Source organism: Narcine bancroftii, chromosome 6 (assembly GCF_036971445.1).
Source record: "Narcine bancroftii isolate sNarBan1 chromosome 6, sNarBan1.hap1, whole genome shotgun sequence".
In the NCBI taxonomy this organism is placed as follows: Eukaryota; Metazoa; Chordata; class Chondrichthyes; order Torpediniformes; family Narcinidae; genus Narcine; species Narcine bancroftii.
The window spans coordinates 240,287,450-240,310,088 of record NC_091474.1 but is presented as its reverse complement, the minus strand read 5'-3'; the positions used below and the strand labels follow the sequence as shown (position 1 = coordinate 240,310,088).

The window sequence follows — 22,639 nt, the reverse complement described above, 5'->3', positions numbered from 1 at the left end:
GTACAACAGGATGGTCTACATCTGGGCAGGGCCGGGACCAATGTTCTTGGGGGTTTGTTTGCTAGCGCTGTTGGGGAAGGTTTAAACTAATGTGGTGCGGGTAGGGGGGGGGTGGGTACCAGTCGAGTGAGTCAGAGGGGTATAAAAAGAGGATAAAAGCAAAAGATAGCAAGATGAAAAGCAATAGTGACAGGCAGGTAAGACCGGGACGAAAATCAAAAAGAGATACTTATTTACATGATGGTAAAAGGATAAGAGTGGGGCTAAAGTAAGTCTGAAGACCTTGTGTCTCAATGCAAAGAGCATTTGTAATAAAGTGGATGAATTGAATGTGCAGTTAGCTATAGTTGGGATCAGAGAGATATGGCTTCAAGGGGACCGTGATTAGGAGTTCAACATTCAGGGTTACTCGACATTTCGGAGGGATAGATAGAATGGAAAAGGAGGTGGAGAAGTACTGTTGGTTAGGGAAGAGGTGAATGTGATGGAAAGGAAGGACATTAGCTTGGAGGATGTGGAATCAATGTGGGTAGAGCTGCGAAACACAAAGGGGCAGAAGACCCTAGTGGGTGTGGTTTCTTTCTTCTTTGGCTTGGCTTCGCGGACGAAAATTTATGGAGGGGTATGTCCACGTCTTCTGCAGGCTCGTTGGTGACTGACAAGTCTGATGCGGGACAGGCAGGCTCGGTTGCAGCGGTTGCAAGGGAAAATTGGTTGGGTGTTGGGTTTTTCCTCCTTTGTCTTTTGTCAGTGAGGTGGGCTCTGCGGACTTATTCAAAGGAGGTTGCAGCCCGCCAAACTGTGGTTTACAGGCCACCTAACAGTAGCAGTGAGGTTAGGGATGGCATTAGGAAGGAAATTGGTAGGCGTGCAACAAAGGGATAGCAGTTATAATAGGTGACTTTAATCTACATGTAGATTGGGTGAACCAAATTGGTAAGGAGGAAGAAGATTTCCTTGAATGTATGTGGGATTGTTTTCTAAATCAAAATGTTGACAAAATGACGAGGGAACAAGCCATTCTAGACTGGGTACTGAGTAATGGAGAAGGGTTCATTAACAATCTTGTTGTGAGGAACCCCTTGGGCAAGAGTGACCACAATAGGGTGGAATTCTTCATTAGAATGAAATGTGACAGAGTTGATTCAGATACAAAGGTTCTGAACTTGAAGAGGGGTAACTTTGATGGTATGAGATGTGAATTGGCTAAAATAGATTGGCAAATGGTACTTAAAGGAATAACGGTAGAGATGCAATGGCAATCGTTTAAGGATAACTTGGAGCAAGTACAACAGATCGACATCCCAGTCTGTAAAAAAAAATCAAGGAGGGTAGCGCATCCATGGCTAACAAGAAAAACCAGAGAGTGTCAAATGCAAATAAGTAGGACATAAATTAGCCAAAACAAAAAAATTCCTGATGATTGGGAGAAATTCAGAGATCTGCAGAAGAGGACAAAAGAATTAATTAGGAAAGGTAAAAGAGATTATGAGAGGAAGCTGGAAGGGAACATAAAAAATAACTAAAAGTTTTTATAGCTACGTTAAGAGAAAAAGGTTGGTTAAGACAAATGTGGGTCCGTTGCGGACAGAAACGGGTGAGTTAATCATGGGGAACAAAGGTATGGCAGACTGTCTGAATGATGACTTTAGTTCTGTCTTCACCAAGGAGGACATAACTAATCTTCAGGAAATTGCTGAGGATTGGGGACCTAATGTGAGGGAGGGTACGAAGAAAATAATTGCAAGTCGAGAGGTTGCATTTATTAAATTGCAGGGATTAAAGGCAGATAAATCCCTAGGGCTGGATGGTCTACATCTAAGAATGCTGAAGGAAGTAGCCCAGGAAATAATGGATGCATTTGTGATCATTTTCCAAACCTCCTTAGGTACTGGATTCGTTCCTGAGGGTTGGAGGGTGGCCAACGTAACCCCATTCTTTAAGAAGGGAGGGAGAGAGAAACTGGGAAACTACAGGCCAGACATCGGTTGTAGGGAAGATGTTAGAATCAGTTATGAAAGGTGCAATTGCATTTCATTTGGAGATTAGTAGTATCATCGGGTGGAGTCAGCATGGCTTCGTGAAGGGAAAATCTTATAGAGTTTTTTGAGGATGTAACCAGTAGAGTGGATAGGGGTGAACCAGTGGATGTGGTATATCTGGACTTTAGTAAGGCATTTGATAAAGTTCTGCACAGAAGACTAGCATACAAACTTAAAAAGCATGGTATAGGAGGAATGGTATTCAGGTGGGTAGAGAATTGGTTGATGGACAGGAAGCAAAGAGTAGGCATAAATGGGTTCTTTTCAGAATGGCAGCTAGTGACTAGTGGGGCACCCCAGGGCACCGTGCTGGGGCCACAGTTGTTTACAATATATATCAATGACTTAGATGTGGGAATAGATAGCAATATCTTAAAATTTGCAGTGTTGAGGATGTGAGGAGGGTGCAATGGTTTGGACAAGTGGGTCTGTGGAATTCTTTGCCACAGGAAGTAGTCGAGGCCGGTTCCTTGTTAATATTTAAGAGTAGGTTAGACTTGGCCCTTGCGGCTAAGGGGATCAGGGGGTATGGGGAGAAGGCAGGAAACGGGTACTGATCAGCCATGGTAACATTGAATGTAGGCTTGAAGGGCTAAATGGCCGACTCCTGCACCTATTTTCTATGCTTCGAAGTTTCTATGAAGGGACTGAGCGTCAGGAGGATTTGGTGGGAATTCTACGTGTCATTGAATATGGAACCATACAGCACAGCACAGGCCCTTTGGCCCTCAATGTAGTGCTGACCAATACATTCCATCTGAAAAAAAAGTTCTAAACCCTCCCTACCCCGTAACCCTCTATTTTTCTTTCATCCACGTGTCTGTCTAAGAGTCTCTTCAATGCCCCTAATGTTTCAGCCTCCACCACCATCCCTGACAAGGCATTCCAGGCACCCACATCCCTCCCTTCACTTTCTACCGATGTCCTCTGGTGTTTGCTGATCCAGCCCTGGGAAGCAGGAGCTGGCTGTCCACCTAACGATGCCTCTCATAATTTTGTAGACCCCCATGAAGTCTCCCCTCTTCTGTGGAGAGTGTGCTGACCGGCCGCATCATGTTCTGGTGTGGGGGTTACCAATACCTGTTAGTGGAAATCCCTGCAAAGGGTAGTGCACCCCAGCCCAGTACATTAGAGGAAAAACTCTCCCTGCCAGCAAGAAGATCTGCATGGGACGCTGCCGTCGGAGAGAATCCACCCATGTAGCTGCAATCAGGAAAGAGGCATAGGTCCCACAAAGCTTGGACGAGCAGGTTCAGAAACAGTTAAAACCCTTCCGCTATCAGACCTCTAAGCAACAAATTCAATCAGAGACTCATCCTAGGATGCTTACTTTCTCTAAATTTAAACATAGTATAGTTTGGGTAAACCATTGGAAAACAGTGGGAGGATTAACCTCTTTCCAATTCAATAGTATAGATCTTCTAGCCATTAGTGTAAGAAAAGCAATCATACAATCCGCAGGAAGAGATAAATAAGTCAAATCTATCATAGGTAATTCAAAAATTGCAGTAATGGGATGTGGTTGTAAATCAATATTCAAAACAGTAGATATAATGGAAAAAATTCCCTTCCAATAATTCTGTAAAGAGGGACAGGACCAAAACATTAGAAACTCTGTCTACGAATCCCCTTCTAAGTTTGAGTTAACCTGGCGACCATTTATTCAATATTTTCATTTGTGGTGAGTTGATCTGGCTCTGTTTTCTTTCTATGATTATGTATGATAATTGGGCTGTAAGATGAGATCGGAGTGATCGGCGTGGTTTAGCTATATCTGTAGGTTTTTTTTTAAATTTTTTTAATTCAGATTTGTTTTTTCTTCTTTTTTGGGGTTTTTTTTCACTTTTTTCATATATTGTTATTAATTATATCTTTTTTTTTAGAGATAGTTCACACCCTAAACTGATCTAAAATTTTTTTTATGATATATTTTTATTATGTAATATTATTGTTTAATATCTCTGTATTAATTCATTACTTACTATGTATTTTTTATATCTCTTTGAACTGTATGTGTTTATAAATTATAATAATAATAAAAAGATTGAAAAAGAAAAGAAAAGGATGCTTACTTTCCATGTTATTTATTATTGAATATTTTCCTGCATTGCTCACCAAGTTTGTTTACATTTTTTCTCCATCGCGTAAGTATCCTGCGGACCTCGTCCGTATATTCGCTCTCTTGTGCACGCCTTCTTGTCAGGAAGGCACAACAGCGACTGCACTTCTTAAAAAGACCGAGGTGGGCAAGGCCTGTCAGCTTTTTATAGGAGTTCTATCGCGTACTTCCTCCTGGTCGAATCACAGTGTGGTGCATTTGCAGTAGATCAGTGGTTCTCAACCGTTTTCTTTCCACCCACATACCAGCTGAAGTATTCCCTCTGCCATCGGTACTCTGTGATTAGTAAGGGATTGCTTAAGGTGGGATGTGGGTAGAAAGAAAGAAGTTTGAAAACCACTGTGTTAATCGTGCCTCATTGACTCGTCATGTGCATGGTTTCAGAACTCCCAAAGGAAATGGGCAAATGACAATTTCCCTCCATCAAAATAGTTCAGTAACAATTGGGTCTGGAGCAGTGAGTCTCCACCTTCCCTTCCCACTGACATCCCACCTTAAACAATCCCTTACTAATCACAGAGCACCTATGGCAGAGGGATTATTAAAGTGGGATGTGAGTGGAAAGAAAAAAGGTTGAAATCGCCTGCTGTAAGGCATTGGATTGTAGGTCAATCTGCAGGATTATAAGAGTGTCAGAGAGGATCACAAGAGTCTCCCCCCCCACCAACATTGACATGATCTACCGAGATCATTGTTCGAAGAGGGCTCATAAAATCGTTGAGGACCTCTACCGCCCATCACGCAGCATCTTTCAGGTGCTCCCATCGGGAAAGAGTTACAAGGGTATCAGAGCTAGCACCACCAGGCTGAGGAACAGCTTCTTCCCGCAGCAAGTGAAACTGCTGAACGACTGGGGGTAAAAAAATGGTGGCACTGCTGTAATGGCAAGGTTGTTGCTAGTGTGCACCTGCGGAGAGCGGGAGCGGAGCCACAGAGCTCTTCCACAGAGTTCCACTGCTCAAAACAATTACTGCCTGCTTTGTACTGGCTTTAAGCAGCCTGTTCAAGGAGGCGACAGTGAAACCCCTGCTATTGTGGGCATAAGATGATGTTCGGTAGCTGCCTCGAGGAGTTTCAGACTCTGGGGAAGCAAAGGACTGGCGCAGGGCACAAGGAAAATGGGAGACAACCACTACACTGGCCGCACTCCTATCAGCCTCCTGCATGGGGCAACTACTGTACCTGCAGGTAGGCAACCTGGGAGGCTGGCCCCACCTGGAGCCAGCAAAGATACTAAGGTGTACACGTTTAAGCTAATTAAAGCCTGTTGTACAGTCTGTGGACTTTGCGTCAGAATTATTTGCACAGCAGCGATCACACCACTCTCCCCCAAACCCCCCCCCCACCGTTTGAGAAGAGGCAGAGAAGACCCTACAGGACGGTCGCCAGGGTGGCAGACCAGTGAGGCTGAAGAACACACAGTCGACACGAGGCGAGGAACCCACGCAGGCTGCAGGAGGCTGGCTTAAGAGCGGCTGAAGGAATGCCAGGCATCAAAACGGCCATGCGAGAGGCTTCTTGAACGTATCGGAGGTTCGGATCTGGTGCTCGGGTCGCCAATGACTTGGACTGAAGTCTGCGCAGCTGCGGAGGCTGGGGGAGGGCTGGAGGCGAATCCACGGATACTCAGTAACTCTTGGAAGGGGAGGAGGCTTCCCTTCTCTGACTATAAGGGTGGCCGGGAAATTTCTGCTGATGGCAAATCTTTGCCTACAATAGGGTGAAGTAAATGTTCCTGTCAAATTGCTTTATCTGTTTTATTTCATCTCAATAAAAGAATCTTGAAGGTGTGCATTGTTTTATGGTCACTTTTACTCCAGCAGGCTTTTTTTAAACATGACCTCAAATTTTCATACTACCTTTGCCAAAGTGCCATCAAGGAGGTTATTAAATGACAGACTAAAGTTAATTTGTGTAATATTACACCTGTTTTATCACATTTCAATAAAGGGTTCTTGAACTCTTGATCTCAAACTGCTCATACAAACCTTCCGAGACATCATAATTCATGAAAAGGTATTTATTTATCTTTGTATACAGTACATATCTTCCTCTGGCCCTCCAACCTGTAGGTTCAGTCAGTTTGTGGGACTTGATATGAGGATAGCCCTGCTCCTCAGAAAGGAGCAGTATGTGCATGAATGGAGTTTAGGTGAGTCGGGGTTTTCATCCTCTCGACATCCCCTCCCAGATTCATCGGCATGGTGAGGTCCATGACGGCTGGGGGGGGCTGGGGGGAAGTTCTATCACAGTGAATGGCTGGACCGAGCTTCGAGGCCAGGGACGCCATTCACTGCACATGTTGGCTAGACGGCCACTGTAGGAGGGTCTAGCCACCCTCCGCACCAGGCAAGCCTGGTGGGGGCACCGGTTTAGCTGGTGACCTCCCGACCAATACCACAACAGTATGTAGTGAGTGCTACAGCTATGTCTGGTTGTGTGTTTTTGCATTGAGGACTGGAAAATGCAGTTTTGTCAGGCTGCACTTGTGCAATTGAATGACAATAAACTTGAACTTCAACTTGACCTTTTCTCGAGTATTTTTTTTACACACTACTGCTTGGCCCTGAAGAAAAGGAATCTCAAGTTTGTATGTATTGCCCTGTATGTACTCTGACAATAAACCTGGACCTGCACTTTGAATTTTGAGATTGTTATAAGTCACAAAATTTTTCCGCAATAAATTGATCGTATTCAAAGTTGCTAAATCCCCAGGGCTTGACTGCTTACTTAAGAAGATAGCCCCAGAGAAAATGAATGCATTGGTAATTATTTCCCTAATGTCTGCAGCATTTAGTTTGGATTGGAGGGCAGCTCTGTCACACCACATTTTCAGAGACGAGGCAGAGGATTTATAGACCGGTTCACCTGATTAAAGTAGAGGGGAAAATGCTGGAGTCAGTTATTAAAGAGGTGATTGGTGACCATTTGGAGGGTTAGTCCAAGTCAGCGTGGATTTATGAATGGAAAAGTATACTAACAGAGTTTTTTTGAGGATGTAACCGTCAAACAAATGGTGAACCAACTGATGTATATTTCGCCTTTCAAAAGGCTTACCATACATAAAGTCTTGCTCAAGATATTGTTGTGCAAAGTTAGAAACATGGTTGAGTAGGTGATATGTTGACATGGATAGAAAACTGCTTAAAATCATCGAATTCTGCAGTCCCATTGATCTATCCCCTCCCCCCCAGACCAGAGCCCTCATACCCTTTCCATCTATATACCCTTTCAATCTTAAATGTCAAGATTGAACCCACGTCCCCCACCACCCCATTCCACGGCTCTCTACGTCCTCTGAGTGAGGAAGCTCCCCCTGTTTCACCTTTCAACCTTAACCTATGCCCTCTCATTCTTGTCTCACCCAATCACAGGGGCAAAAACCTGTTTGTACCTCTATCCACCTTTTTTCCCTAGGGTGGGGGGCAACAAAGAGAAACACAATCGGCTGCAGATGCTGTGATTGTATTAAAAATACTGAAATACTGAACGAATTCAGCTGGTCTACTCAGCATCTATAGGAGACAGATATGGTTTTCACACAGCTGCTGTATTCCAGGAAATGATTCCCAGTTTCCTGCAATGCAGTCTGTGTAAAAAGATCGGAACGGCAATAAGTACTCACACCCATTCCGACACTTTACCTCCTCAACCTCTCGTTAATTTCACAGATCATCTGCAGTCTAAACTGAACTGCAGGCAATCCATGAACAGCAGGCTAAATGAATAGGATGTCCAGCCTCCTTAAATACCGTAGGTATCTTGTCTAAACTCACGGTGTGATACGAGCATTTGGTGTTTTGGTCACTCCTGTGTGACCAGCCACTCCTGGAAGATAGGGAGACACTTTGGAACGGAAAAATCACGCAAGTTCTATGCAAAAAAGATGTATTGCCGACATTTTGGGCCTGTGCCCTTCTTCAAGGAAAAATTAGAAAAGGCAGAAACAGGATGTATCAAAAAGTCTCAGAATTCAAACAATGGGGAAGGAATCCAGACCAACAAAAGATGTGATAAGGGACTAGGCCTTGAATGGCCGTCGAACGCGGGGACTGGCAAAGCATCGTGCCATTTCCATAGGCCGCTGGTAGAGGGGTGAAACTGGCCAATCATCAGCGGTAGATCACAGGGGGCCCAATCGAGGCATCTGAGGTAACCAATCGGCAGCCGACCTGCTCAAGCCGTATCCTGGTGGTGATGCGGCAGAGCTGACTATAAAAGGCAGAGCTGCCATTGAATAAACTCAGTTTTGAACACACTCTACTGGTGTGTATGTGTGTCTTTCTCCAGTTGATTCAAGCTAGAGTCTTAGGGCTATAACCTGGCAGTAGTCATAATGACCTCGCTACAAGGTATACATTTTTCATGTTTGTGCAAAAGGAGACAGGGAATGGAGAGATGACAGATGAAGAAGGCGGGAGTGGAGTGGGGAGGGGGAGGGGTTAATGAAAGCCAGAAAAGTCAAATATTGATGCCATTCACTTGGAGGGGGCCCAGTCGGAAGATGAGGTGATGTTCTTCCAATTTGCGGGTGGTCTCCATCTGGCAGTACAGGAGGAAGTGAAGGGAGGGGAGTTTAGAGGAGACATTAGGGTAAGGATTTTTTTTTAAACAGAGAGTTGTGGATACCTGGAATGCCTTGCCAAGGGAGGTGAAGGCTGAAATGCTAGGAGCATTTAAAAGATTATTATACAGGCACGTGGATTGAAGAAAGTGAGGGTTTACGACGTAGGGAGGGTTTATTTTTTTTATCGTGATGTAAATATATAGGTCAGCAAAACCTTGATGACTGTGCTGGTCTATGTTCTCTACCTCTCATAATCTATCAAAACTTCTCTTTCTCTGACAGCTCCAGGGAATAAAGTCCTAACCTATTCAACCTTCCCCTGGGTTGGGGAGGTCAGAGCAGAGATGGTGGGTTGGGAAGGTCAGAAGGGGGAGGTCAGAGAGGAGGAGGAGGGAAGAGAGAGAGACTCGGTGGGCTAGGAGAGTAGGAAAAAAAGCGGAGCTCAAAGGAGGAGATGGGGGATGAGTGAGGAGAGGTGATGGGGCAGGGAAGGGGAAAGAGTTGTTGACAGGGGGACAAGGGAGTGAGATTGAGCATTGGAGGCATAATCTCAGGTCACTACCTCGGCAGACGGGCATTTTCTACAAGCCCACCAACTCCCACAGTTACCTTGACTAGATCTTTTACACCTCTGCTTTCTTGCATTTCTTAAACTCCACAAGTATCTCGTTTGTTTCCTTCGGCCTATACAGTACCTGCCATGCACCTTCTTCTGAACCAGGATAAGAGGAGATGCAATGAGATCTAGGTGTCATGTTCATCAGATGTTGAAGATCGGAATGCAGTAAAGAATCCCTGCTGAACTTGTTGGCCTGTTTTAAATATATAAAAGCAAAGAGGTCTTACTTCATATACATTTTTGGTTTACTAATCTGAGGAAGAACTTCCTTGCTACTGCATGAGTGCAGTGAAGGTTCACTTGGCTGATTCCTGGGATGGCAGGACAGGCACATGAACAAAAGACTCAATATAGTAGGGTAATGCTCAGTGGAATTTAGTAGAATAGGATAGGATCTCATTGAGAAACACCGACTTCTGCCGGGACCAGGCAGGTTAGAAGAATTTTGCTGATGTTGAGGAACTCCAGAACAAGGAGTCACAGTCTGAGGATCAGGGTTGATCCATTAAGCATTGAGATGAGGTGAAGCTCCTTCATTCAGAGTTTGGTGGACTTGTGGAACTCATGATCACAGAGGCCAGTTCAGGAGATTTTCAGAGAAAAGACATTGGATGCGGTTCTTCTGATTAATCACATCAGCCCTGATCATATTGAATGGTGGTGCAAGCTCAAAAGGCTGAATGGTCCACATCTGAACTTATTTCAAGGAGTAGTACGGATAAGGCAGATGAATTTAGGGCTTGGAATTAGTACATGCAACAAGGACTTGGCAGTCATCACAGAATCATGGTTGCAGAAAGGGCAGGTCTGCCAGTTTCAGAATTCAGAAGGGTTTAAAGGAAGTTGCACGGCGGATCAGAGAAAATATCACAGCAGCGTTTAAAGAGGACATCTGGGTGGGCTCGACCATAGAAGCAAAATGCGCAGAGGTCAAGAATAAGAAAGGGGCAATCACCATGAGGGGATAAATTGTAAGCCCCCGTGAGCTACTGGGAGATGGAGGAACAGCCATGTCAGCAGATTCTGGAAAGATATAAATGCCACAGAGTGGTTGTAGTAAGCAACTTTAATCCTCCCATTTGTAACTAAGGCTTCATTCGTGCCAGAGGCTTAGAATTTTTCAGGTGTAAACAGAAGCATTTTTTTGCACAATATACAAATAGCCTGCACTCATCCCATATCTATTGATTTCCTGATATAGAAACATAGAAAATAGGTAGAGGAGTAGGCCATTTGGCCCTTCAAGCCTACACCACCATTCAGTATGATCATGGTTGATCAGTACTTGGTTCCTGCCTTCTCCCCATACCCCCTGATCCCCCTTAGCCACAGGGGCCAAATCTAACCTACTCTTAAATATTGACAAGGAACTGCCCTCAACTACTTCCTGTGGCAAAGAATTCCACAGATCCACCACCCTCTGAGAGAAGAAAATTTTCCTCATCTCTGTCCTAAAAAACTTGCTCCTTATCCTTAAACTGTGACCCCTGGTTCAGGGTTTTCCCAGCATTGGAACCAACCTACCTGCGACTAGTCTGTCCAAACCCTTAAGGATTTTATATGTTTCTATAAGATCCCCTCACAATCTTCTAAATTCTAGAGAATACAAGCCTAGTCTATCCAACCTTTCTTCATATGCAAGTCCTTCCATCCCTGGTATCAGTCTAGTGAATCTTCTCTGCATCCCCTCCATGGCGAGGATGTCCTTCCTCAGATAAGGAGACCAAAACAGCACGCAGTACTCCAGATGTGGTCTCATCAAGGCCCTGTCCAGCTGTAGCAGGATCTCTGCACTCCTGTACTCAAATCCTCTTGCTATGAATGCCAACATAGCATTCGCCTTCCTCATTGCCTGCTGAACCTGCACGCCCACTTTCAATGACTGATGCACAGTAACACCCAAGTCTCTCTGCATCTCTCCTTTTCATGTTGTGTCACGTTCGGTACACTGCAAATTCTCTGTGTTGTTGCCCTTCTTTATAGGATGTGAGGTGGGGTCTGTTCTTGTTATTTGTTCACTAAATGGCAGTCTGCAGAATAAGCCGCTGTGGCTACAACAGGGGAGTCAAGGTTTATGGGAGCAGGACAGGACGCAAAGTCGAGATAATGCAGTGGTTAGGTCAGCGATGAGTAATTAATGACATAGCAAGCTCATTGGCAGATCTGATCTACTCCTGCCCCATATGACATTCACAAGGCTTATTCTATTGAACCAAGCAGTAGCGGAGGGGTGCTGCTTTTCAGTCACAATGAGATGGGGTTAACCTCAGCCATTGTGTGTGCTTGCAGCACTTGGGTAAGAAAAGCCCAATTTTCCGACGTGAAATTTTATTGGGGCAGAGGCACAGAGAATGAGGTGAGCCTTGAGCCATCCATTGAAGCTAACCAGGGAAGTATAGTCTGTAGTTATGGAATAAGTTAATAAGATTTTTAGGTTTTGTTATCAGGTCAAATTTCACAAAGAAATATGCAAGGGTAGACTTTATGTCTACAGTTGGATTTGCAGAGACAATGGGAAATGTTTGAGAGAGTTTCACAAATAGGTGTTAATGGACCAGCATGTTTGAACAGTGCCGGAGTTTAAAATGTCTGGTTGAAGTTTGTTGCCATAAGAGGGGCCACATGGTTTTGCAAACAGAAAGAACACATCCATTGTTTGCCAGAGTATCCTGCAGAAGTTTGTGGTGAAGGTTGCAAGTTGGCAGACCTGCGGCAAGTCCCCATTTCAAGACAGGTTTTGAGTTCTGAGTTCAGTCTTTTCTAAATCTCTGTAGTCCATTGCAGATGATGTGGCCGGTTATTGTATTTCTCCTGGAAGAGGGGAAAAAGAGAAGAACTCCTTGTGGTAACCTGGAAGAGGTTATCTTTTGGGGGATAAAACCCAAGAGGGGCGAAGTTTCTTCAGCAAGACACTTCAATTGCTGATTGAAGGAGATCAGTAGGGTGTCCAACTAACAATGAATATCTCTCTGGAACCAACAAAGACTTTCCTGAATGGTAACAACTTAAGTTAAAGCACCAGAGCCTGGTGAATATAATAACTGTTCAGTCCAGAAATTGCCTGATACCAGTAAACTTGGAGAAATGTGAGGTGCTTCATTTTGGAAAGAATAACCAAAGCAAGACATATGTGGTAAATGGGAGGGCGTTGAAGAATACAGTGGAGGAGAAAGATCTAGGAATTACGGTGCATTGTTCCCTGAAGGTAGGAGCACATGTGGATAGGGTGGTGAAGAAGGCCTTTAGTATGCTTGCCTATATAAATCAGTGCATAGAATATAGGAGTTGGGAAGTAATGATGAAACTGTACAAGGCATTGGTGAGGCCAAATTTAGAGTACTGCGTGCAGCTCTGGTCACCGATTTATAGGAAGGATATTAACAAGATAGAGAGAGTGCAGAGAAGATTTATAAAAATGTTGCCTGGGTTTCAGCATCTGGAATACAAGGAGAGATTGAGCAAATTAGGTGTTTATTCCTTGGAACGTAAAAGGCAGAGAGGGGATTTGCTATAGGTGTTTAAGATAATGAGAGGGATAGAGTTGATGTGGAAAGGCTTTTCCCATTGAGAGTAGGAGAGATGGATCCAAGGGGTCATGGGTTGAGAGTTGACGGGCAAAGGTTTAGGAGTAACATGAGGGGGAACTTCTTTACTCAGAGAGGGGTTACTGTGTGGAATGGGCTTCTGGGAAAGGTGGTGGAGGCAGGGTCAATTTTGTCATTTAAGAAAGAGTTGGATAAATATATGGATGGGAGGGGGATGGAGGGATATGGGCAGAGGGCTGGTAAGTGGGATTAGAGGATCAGTGCAGACTAGAAGAACCAAATTGGCCTGTTTCCGTGCTGTAATTGTTATATGGTTATATAAGTGAAAAGTGAATGATTGGACAGCGATAAAGAACTTTCCTGAACTCAAATTACATAGATGTGAGCTTAGCATTAGAAGGGGGTTCAGTTAAGTTAATGGTAATTAGTTAAGTATTGACCTTAATGTTATGTTCTTTTCTTTGGCTTGGCTTTGCGGATGAAGATTTATGGAGGGGTAATGTCCACATCAGCTGCAGGCTCGTTTGTGGCTGACAGGTCCGATGCGGGACAGGCAGACACGGTTGCAGCGGTTGCAAGGGAAAATTGGTTGGTTGGGGTTGGGTGTTGGGTTTTTCCTCCTTTGTTATGTATTAAGAAAATAAAACCAGTTTTGTTTGAGTAGCCATTGTCTTGGTGAATTTCTGTGGTTGCTGGTTTTGAGAGTCCTCTGGGCTCATTACAGTAGAATTAGGAGGAGGTTCTTCAAGCTGATGCTCATTTGCGACCATTGATCAAGCTCTTCTCAACCCATCCTTCTTGCCATGCACTGTCCCAATGTTCTCACCCCACTTCCCTCTCCCTCTCGTCAGCTTATTCCTTCCTCCTCCACATCAGCCCTTTTGCCACCCAGCTCCACCCCAAGCACCAAAAGCTGAGAGATATCTGTCCATTTTTCTGGCCCTGAGGCAAGGTTTTATTTTGAATACCAGCTCTTCTTTTGCCCCAGAATATCACACGCAATTCCCAATTGGAAGTTAATTCCAGCTTCGCATCAGGTGTTGAGGGAACAAGAAGGAAATGGAAAAGATGCATGCTTTGTTCTTTTGTTTCTAAAGTATCTAATAGTCTGTTGTACACTGTTTAACAGCTCGGAGGATGAGCCATGGTATAGAGAACTCCATGATGTCGCAAAGCAATGAGTTGGTTTTCTTTGTCAATGGACACAAGGTAAGAAGGGGGTCACAGGCCTGTAACAGCAGCAGAGTGAATTAAATGTTCGCATTGGGTTCTGACCCAAAGTATGCCAAATTCAAAATACTTGTCATCGTTGACCAGTTCCCATCTCTGTGATCTCTTCCAGTGTTGTACTGCTCTGAGATTTAAGCTCGGACTTGATTGAAACCTATAAGGTCTTGCTGGCTATGACCAGCGACAAGAAAATACACATCTACACCTTTGCTTCTTCCCACAGGATTCTTCCATCGAAGAAAAGGAACTTGGTAACACATTTTCATGGGGTGTGTGGTGAGTCTCAGGGACTCATTTCCTCAAAGGGTGGTTGAAAAGAGACTACTTTTAGGAAGGGGGTGAACTGTGACTGTAGGCAGGCAAGAATGGAGATGAGACTACATGGAATTCTATTTTGAAATGTGTTCACTCATCTTCTCTTTGTGTTAGACATTCATTAATTTCATTTAAAGTCATCCATCAGGCCCATTTTCCAAGGTTCAGTTAGCTAAATTTTACCCTAATATTTCCTCTAAATGTGATAAATGCATAACGCGTTATAGCATATGTTTCGGCTTCTCAATTTAATTTTTAGCGAGAGGTATTTAGCGCCCTCTCATTAGTTCTTAATATTAATTTGACTCCAAGCCCTTTTGTGCCTATTTTTGGAGTAACTGGAGCCAATGGATTGAATACAGACTGTTTCAAAATCCCAAGTAGTGGTTTTTGCGTCCCGAGAAGGGTCATTTCGCTGAGATGCCGTCTCTCCCACTCATACTCAATAATTATCGGACACTATCACTAGAGAAAAAAAAAAATCAGGTGTTCTACTACTGCAAAGGATCTTAACTTTCTTCCTCTTTGGGGTCCTTTTCTCAATTACTTCCAAAATTTGTAGATTAATTACCTCTGCTTCTTTTTTTTAAATAACCCTGTAGCAATGGTCACTGCGGCTACAGCCCTCGGTTATAGCTCGAATCCGCAGGAGAAGAAAGACACACCAGTAGAGTGTGTAAGACACCAAGCTTATTCAGGGGCAGCTCTGCCTTGATACCCAGCTTGGCCACGTCACCCTCCCCCCACCCCCAACCAGAGTGTGGCTTGAGTGGGCCGGCCACTGATTGTTTGGTTCCAGCATCCGGGCCCCAATGGGGCCAGTTCCACCGGCAGCCTATGGAAATGGGCATCTCAGGTCTTGCCGGTCGCCGCGTTCAATTACCATTTCCGGAGTTGGCTTCTTGAAGTGCCAGTTGATGACGTAGACAAAGACGACGTGGTCAAACAAGAGTGCAGCTTTGGCAATATCAGCTTTAATTCTCTCGAAAGCCTTCAAGGCCATTGGAAAGAGAGGAAAAGATTTAGTGTCAAACAGAGGGCGTGCCTTCGTGGCGTAGTCCCGAAACCATTTGCAGTAGTAGGAAAAGAATCCCATACACCTTTTAAGGGCTTTTGCTGAGTCTGGGGGTGATAACTTCTTAAGGGGGGCCATTCTTTCCGGGTCTGGGCGGATTTCGCCCTTGTGGACAATGTAGCCCAGAATGGGTAGCTCTGTCGCGTTGAACAGACATTTGCCCTTGTTAAATGTAAGGTTGATCTGCTAAAAATTTCTTTTAAGTTGTTGTACTCAGCCTGTGTTTTCCCACAGGTAGTGACATTATCCAGATAGGGAAATGTACCCTGTAACTCATACGTCCTTACAATCTTATCCATTTCCCTCTGAAACACTGACACACCATTAGTGACTCCAAAAGGTACCCTTTTAAACTGGTATAACCCCCCCATCAGTCTCAAAAGCCGTATAGGGCCGTTCCCTTTTCTTAATGGGGATTTGGTGATAAGCTGTTTTGAGGTCGTTAGCGGAGTATAATCATTTCATTGATGCGTGGCAGGGGGTAGGCAACCAGGTTAGTGTAACGGTTGGTTGCTTGTCTGGCTGTAGTCAATAGCCAGTCGTCTCTTACTGTGATTTTTCACGACTACCACCTGGGCCCGCCACGGACTCTTACTAGGTTCAATTATTCCCTCTTTAAGCAGTATCTGGGTCTCCGCTTTGATAAACTCACGATCCTCTTTGCTGTAAGAATGACTCTTAGTGGCAATCGGCTGACACTCAGGATAAATCACTGAAAAGGGAAGGAGCATTGATCTTTAATGCGGACAGACCGCAGTAACTAGCGCAGGGGATGGAAAGTGTGGGTAGTGGCCCACTGAAATTTAAAATTACACTGTTCATCTGAGATTGAATATCTAACCCCAGTACCACAGGGGCGCAGAGCTCCGGCATAATAAAGAGCCACACATCAGCAAGGCAATGTCCCTGCAAATTTAAAGTAACTTTAAATTTGTACCGTACAGTTTTTGTAAGTTCACTACAATCCATCGATATCTTTCGGTTTGCTGGATATCTCCGCAAATTTAAGGCTCTGGCAACTTTCTCGTGGATGTAGTGGTCAGTATTCCCCGAGTCTATTAGACAGTCGAGAGTCTCACCATTCACCTCCCCCTTTATAGTCGACCGTTCCAGTCCGTAACATCCTCCAAGCTTTAGAGTCAATTGAGCTATCACAGTGGATCTCACCTCGCCATCACTTGAAGTCAATTTAGCCTGCTTGTCTGAAGATTCCCCCTTTTCACAGCTGTCTTCATTCCTGCAGCTCCAGGATGCATTATTTTGGTGCTCCTCTTCATCTTATCAGTGGGAGTACTTTTCGCCTTGCACACTTAAGCGAAGTGGCCGAGTTTCCCGCAATAGCTGCAGGAAGCAAATCAAGCCGGACACTTCTGTCTGGGGTGCCAGCTCTCATCACAGAAGTAGCATTTTTCAGGAGTTTACCCTTTTCTTTCCTTCGGGGTTCCAGCACTCCTGGATGTTTCCTTTTCAGTTTCTAGCATTTCACTGGACCGCATGGCACTTCTCAGTGTTTTGGCTAGAGTGACTACCTGGTTGTAGGTTAAGGGCTCCGTCTCCAGTAGCTCGTCGGATGTAACTGGAGTCAATCCCTTTGACTAAAGCATCCAGCTTCAAGGTATTGCGGTGTTGTTGCACATTGACTGCCCTGACATCACATTCATTTGCCAGTGAATCGAGAGCCAGTGCATAGGCAGCATCACTTTCCCTGGGTTTCTGGTGTCTAGTCAGTAACTGGTGTCGAGCAAGCACCATATTCCGTGGCGCTGCATAGTAACCAGTCAGACGTTCCCGGGCTATAGCCAGACTGGTAGCTCCTTGCGTTACGGTGAAAGGGACCTCACCCAGCAGAGAGTTCAGGTGGCCCCACTGTATCGCCTCATCGATCACGTTGCTTCGCCTCATCGATCACGTTGCTTCCAGCCATGTAGTAATCGAAACAAGCAATCCAATGGTTGAAAATTTCTCTGGCCCTCGGGGCAGACTGGTTGATTATCAGCCGCTCTGGGTTGAGGGCTGCATCCATTTCTGCTAATAAAATTGAAGTGCCAGTTGATGAAGTAGACAAAGATGATGTGGTCCAACAATAATCATGGCTTTTATTAGCAGAAACTCATGGTACAATAATGAAAGACAATAGGTGCATATACAGTTATACCCAAGGGGAGTGTCCTTAACAGGTGAGATAATGCACAGCCAATGTTAGTACAGCAAGGCTCGCCAGAGGGGAGACGGACAGCTCAGCAGAGATTCACCACACCGCTACAACCCCATAGTTATTAGTAGTGGACTCCTCAACTTGACCAACAGCTCTTATAGGGTGGGGTTTGATTGTTGGTTGAGGAATATATGCTTTTTTTCCATTTAATAACACGGGTTCAGATGTACCTTGTTCATTGTTATTTGATACTTGAAATGATATTACCTTATTATTATTATTAATATATGTAGCAATGTATTTTGCATATGTTAAAACCAAGACAAGGGTTGAAAGAGAAGGAGATTAACAATCAGATCAGCCTCGATCTTACTAACTTGTAGTTCCGGATGGAGGAGCCGGGTGCTTGCCCTTAATTAATGCACATAAGGACATATGAAGTAGGAGCAGGTGTAGGCCATCCAAACTGTTGGACCTGCTCCATCATTCAATAAGATCACAGCTGATCTGGCCATGGGCCTGTTCCCATAACTCTTAGTTCCTCTCATTGTTCAAAAGTCTAACTCTGTCCTAACTTCTTTGATCGAGCAAGGAATTTCTCAGATTCACCACTCTTTAGGGGAAAAATAGTATTTCCCAATTAATCTCGGTTTTAAATCTAACCCAAATCTTGAAGCTATGTCTCCTAGTTCTAGACTCACCTGCCAGTGGAAACAAGATCCCCTCTACCTTATCTACTCCTTTTCATAATTTTATATTTTGCTACAAGTTACCCCTCATCCTTCTAAACTCCAATGAATATGGTCCCAAGTTACTTAATTTCACCTCATATTCGAACCCTCATATTTCCAGAATCATCTGGCTGAACCTCCTCTGCAACACCTCCAAAGCCAGTATAATACCCTCTCTAAAGTAAGCAGACCAGAACTGTTCACAATTCTTCAGGTACAACCTCACCAGTCGCATAGGTTTTGTCCAAAATTTGAATCAAACCATAGAACATTACAGCACAGAAAGAGATCGCTTCGACCCCTCTAGTCTGTGCCAAAACTTATTTTGATTGTCTAATCCCACTGACCTGCACCCATTCCATAGCCCTCCATACCTCCCCCATCCACGCACCTGTCCAAATACTTCAATGTTAAAATTGAGCCCACATTCACCACCTCAGCGGGTAGCTCGTTCAACACACCCCCGACTCTCTGTGTGAAGATGTTCCCCCTCACGTTCCCCCTATACTTTTCCCCTTTCACCCATGTCCTCTGCTTTGGATCTCACGCACCCTCAGTGGAAAAAGCCCATCTACATTTACTCTGTCTGCCCCCCTCATAATTTTAAATAACTCAATCAAATCTCCTCTCCTTCTTCTATACTCCAGGGAATAAAGTCCTAATCGGTTTAATCTTTCCCTGTAACTAACTCACTGAACCCTCCTTGCAGAACCTCCTCAACCTTCCTACCCACATCAGATGAGGAGCATAACACCTGGGTGCTCATCCTCCCTCCTGAGAATGCCATGAACCCATTCTCTTGGACCTTGGCACCAGTGAGGCAACATGCCATTCAGGAAACTCAATTTCTTCCGCAGAACCTCTTATCTGCTCCCCTAACCATGGAATCCCCTATCAGCACAGCTCACCTCTTCTCTTCCCATCCCTTTTCCATGCCAGACACCTGATTGCCAGGGGTTATCCCTGGTAGGTCCTCTCCAACAGTATCCAAAATGGTATGTTTGTTATTAAGGGTGCCCTACACTGCTTTTCTGTTCCCTTCTACACTCGTCCTGCCTCCTAGGTGTGATGTGTTCTTGTAACTCCTCTGCCTCCCGAATGATCTGGAGTCCATCAAAATCCAGTTCCAATTTCCTCCAGTTTGTCAGGAGCTACAGCTGGATGCCCTTCTCGCAGATGAAGTAATCAGGGGCACTGCTGGCTTCCCTGACAACCCACATTCTTCAAGAGCACCATTCCCTGCCTTGGCTGCCATTCCCACTATTTATGACCAGAGGAACAAAATATATAATTTCTAAAACTTGCCCTTACCTGTGCCCACCTGCTGAATCATTTTTGTTTCTGAAATAGGGTGCCCCTTTCTTATTTCAACTCCTGCTCTCCCTCATCTTTAATCGGTTCTCGCCCAAGCCTGCTAAGCCAAAGTCACATCACTCTGACTCAACCCGTTCTGATGATGGTAGCTCCCTCGATGATTTCTCCATATTCAAAATGTTGATGATCACCAGTCATCAGCCATGTTTCCATTTATCAGTAAATACTTCGAACAAGCCCCATTTTTTTTGTTCCTCCTTTCCATTTGCCACCAAGTCCGGAATCTCTCACTGAAGTGGCCTTGTCTGTGGTGCCGTGGGACAGGCCTATCACTTACAAGGCTAACGTACTTGACCCAAAGTTGTTCTTTAATGATAACACAGTGGTCAAAGTTAGTGGAGCCACTGCCTCATAGCCCCAGTGATCCTGATCTCAGGGGCTGTCCGTATGGAGTTTGGACATTCTCTCTGTGATTGCATAGGTTTCACCTGGGTTTTCTACTTTCTTCCAATGACACAAAGATGTGTGGCTTGGTGGCCATAAATTCCTCGTAGTGTGTCGGCAAGTGGTGGAATCTGGGGGAAGTTGATAAGAATGTGGGGAGAATAAAAAGGGATTTATGTACCATTTTAAAAAAAATAATATTTTATTTAATTTTTAAGAAAATGCAGAATATAGGACTCAATACAAGAACGATAACACATTGAATATAAAATCATAGAAAAATATTCATAAAGTCCGTAAAAATAAACAAAAGGAGAGTCCCTCTTCTCCCAGCACCCCCTCCGCAGATTCAAAAGAGAAGGCGGACAGATGGCAGGGAATAGAGGGAGATAAAAAGAAAGAAAATAGAAAAGGAAAAAAAGCCACAGGAACAAGATTCAACATCGCAGAGTCTCATCATTTTAAAAGGACAATACCATTCTGATTATCAAAAATGGTCGGGACCGGACCGATTTCGAATAAACTGATTTATCGGAGAATTATTCAATTTTATAACCAGCCCCAGTAGCAACAATAAATCACTTGTAACAATGTTTAAAGCATGAAAAAAAATGTTTAATTCTCACCAAAAATAATGCTGGCCACTGCCGATCACGGACACTTCCCCACCGAAGCCCTGTTCGTGCCGGGAGCTCGAGGGCCTCACTCCTGGCCGGAAGCTTGAGGTCCGCTACTGCCACTGCCCGGGAGCCCGAGGTCCCCAGTCAGTTCGGCTCCAAAAATTTTTTCACATAAACAAGGATTTCTGATTGGTTTCGGATATCCTCATTTACCCAGAATCTTTAAATTTTGGATTTCTCAGGAGTTATTTTGCCACACTCCAAAGCTCAAACACCCTCCAGTGTCCCCCTTTTCTTCTAGCTTCTTGTTTATTGTGCATTTCCTTGCCTGGTTTCATCTCCCCAGATTATTTCACGTTTCTCTGGATTAAATTGCCTTTTCCCTTTACCTGCCCAACTGCCCACCTATTCTCCAGCCGCCTGTATTCTAAAGTAAAAACACAAAATGCTGGAGAAACTCAGCAGGTCAAACAGTGTCCTTTATAGAGGCACAACAGAAATACAGGTTTTGAGCTGGAGCCCTTAATGAACACTGAGGATTTCGGAGAATCCGATTTCAGATAATCGGAGTTGCATGCACTGTAGTAAATTTCTAATAAGTATGCTAATTAACAAATATCAAAATAAATTATACAATGTGGGCATTTAAGGCATCTAAATATTGTTGCCAAATTTTGTCGAACATACTATATTTATTCCTAAGACTATAAGGAATCTTCTCAAGGGGGAACTCAACTTTGCACTTCCATGTTCCTATGATCAATGTGAAGTAGGGAATTGGATTTCCATGTTACAGCGATACATTTCCCGGCTATTGACAATGCAATTTTAATAAATTTAGATTTACTTCTGGAGAATTTAACTTTCATAGCTGCCAAATTCCCCAGAAGAAACAATCCCAGGTCTAGAGGGAAGTTCACCCCCACAAACCATGAAACCATAGAAAATTACAGCACAGAGAAAGGCCCTTTGGACCTTCTTATCTGTACCGAGCTATTATACTGCCTGGTCCCACTGGCCTGCACCCACACCATAGCCCTCCATAACCCTCCCATCCATGTTCCTGACCAAATTGTTTTTCAAAGTTAACATTGAGCCCCCATTCACCTCTTCAACTAGAAGCTCGTTCTACACTCCCACTACTGTGTGGGCAGAAGTTCCCTTAATTATTTTTGCTCTTTCAGCCTGCACTTTTTTTGAAGTTCTAATTGATGGATCACTAAATCCAGTTTATTGGCATATCCTTAAAAAAAAAATCACCCCGTGATTTAAGAAAAAGAGATTGTGGCATGGCGTTCTCTGATGTTCTTAATGTGAACTTGATTGGGTTGGAAATTCTCGGATATAGTATGATGAACACCTTATGTCACCATGTCTAAGCTTGTCTTCTCTGTACTTCAGAGTGTGATGGTTGGAAAGATTCCAATAAAATGAGTGAGGAGAGAGTCAAATATCACCCCTGCCGATAAGCATGAGTTCACAAGCTTCCTGTGTAGTTCTTCCGCTGGGGTGAAAATTAAAAAAACACCTGCCCAAATTAACAGCATTTCCGAGCTGCCTAAAAAGGATGATCCATTAGAACGCAACAGCATAGAAATAGACCCAGTCTATGCCAATCTATTTTTCTGCCTTGTCCCACCAACCTCCACCCAGACCATATCTCTCCATACCCCTCCCATCTTAGCTGGCAGCTCGTTCCACATTCTCCCCACTCTGTGTGGGTGATGTTCCTCCTACAATACTTCAAAACATTCACCTTTCAACTTAACCTGTGACCCCTCCCCCCCAGTTCTTGTCTCACCTAAACTCAGTGGAAAAAGACTGCCTGCATTTACTTATCATTTTATATTTTTATCATTAAAT

The 22,639-nt window shown here is 44.2% G+C and overlaps 1 protein-coding gene across 9 annotated transcripts in view; it reads left to right on the top strand.

The window, feature by feature from the left end:
- The window catches only part of xdh (xanthine dehydrogenase), a 179,186-nt gene that overhangs the window by 24,632 nt on the left and 131,915 nt on the right, over window positions 1-22,639 (top strand). For 6 of the 9 annotated variants that reach the window (XM_069887778.1, XM_069887780.1, XM_069887777.1 and 3 more), the window contains one exon: window positions 14,022-14,101. In XM_069887778.1, coding sequence (XP_069743879.1) covers window positions 14,030-14,101 — 72 coding nt within the window. In that variant the 5' untranslated portion in view covers window positions 14,022-14,029. Of the gene's footprint in view, window positions 1-13,376; window positions 13,481-14,021; window positions 14,102-14,371; window positions 14,399-22,639 lie in introns of those variants that run through there. The other 3 variants (XM_069887774.1, XM_069887775.1, XM_069887783.1) reach the window with 2 other exon arrangements.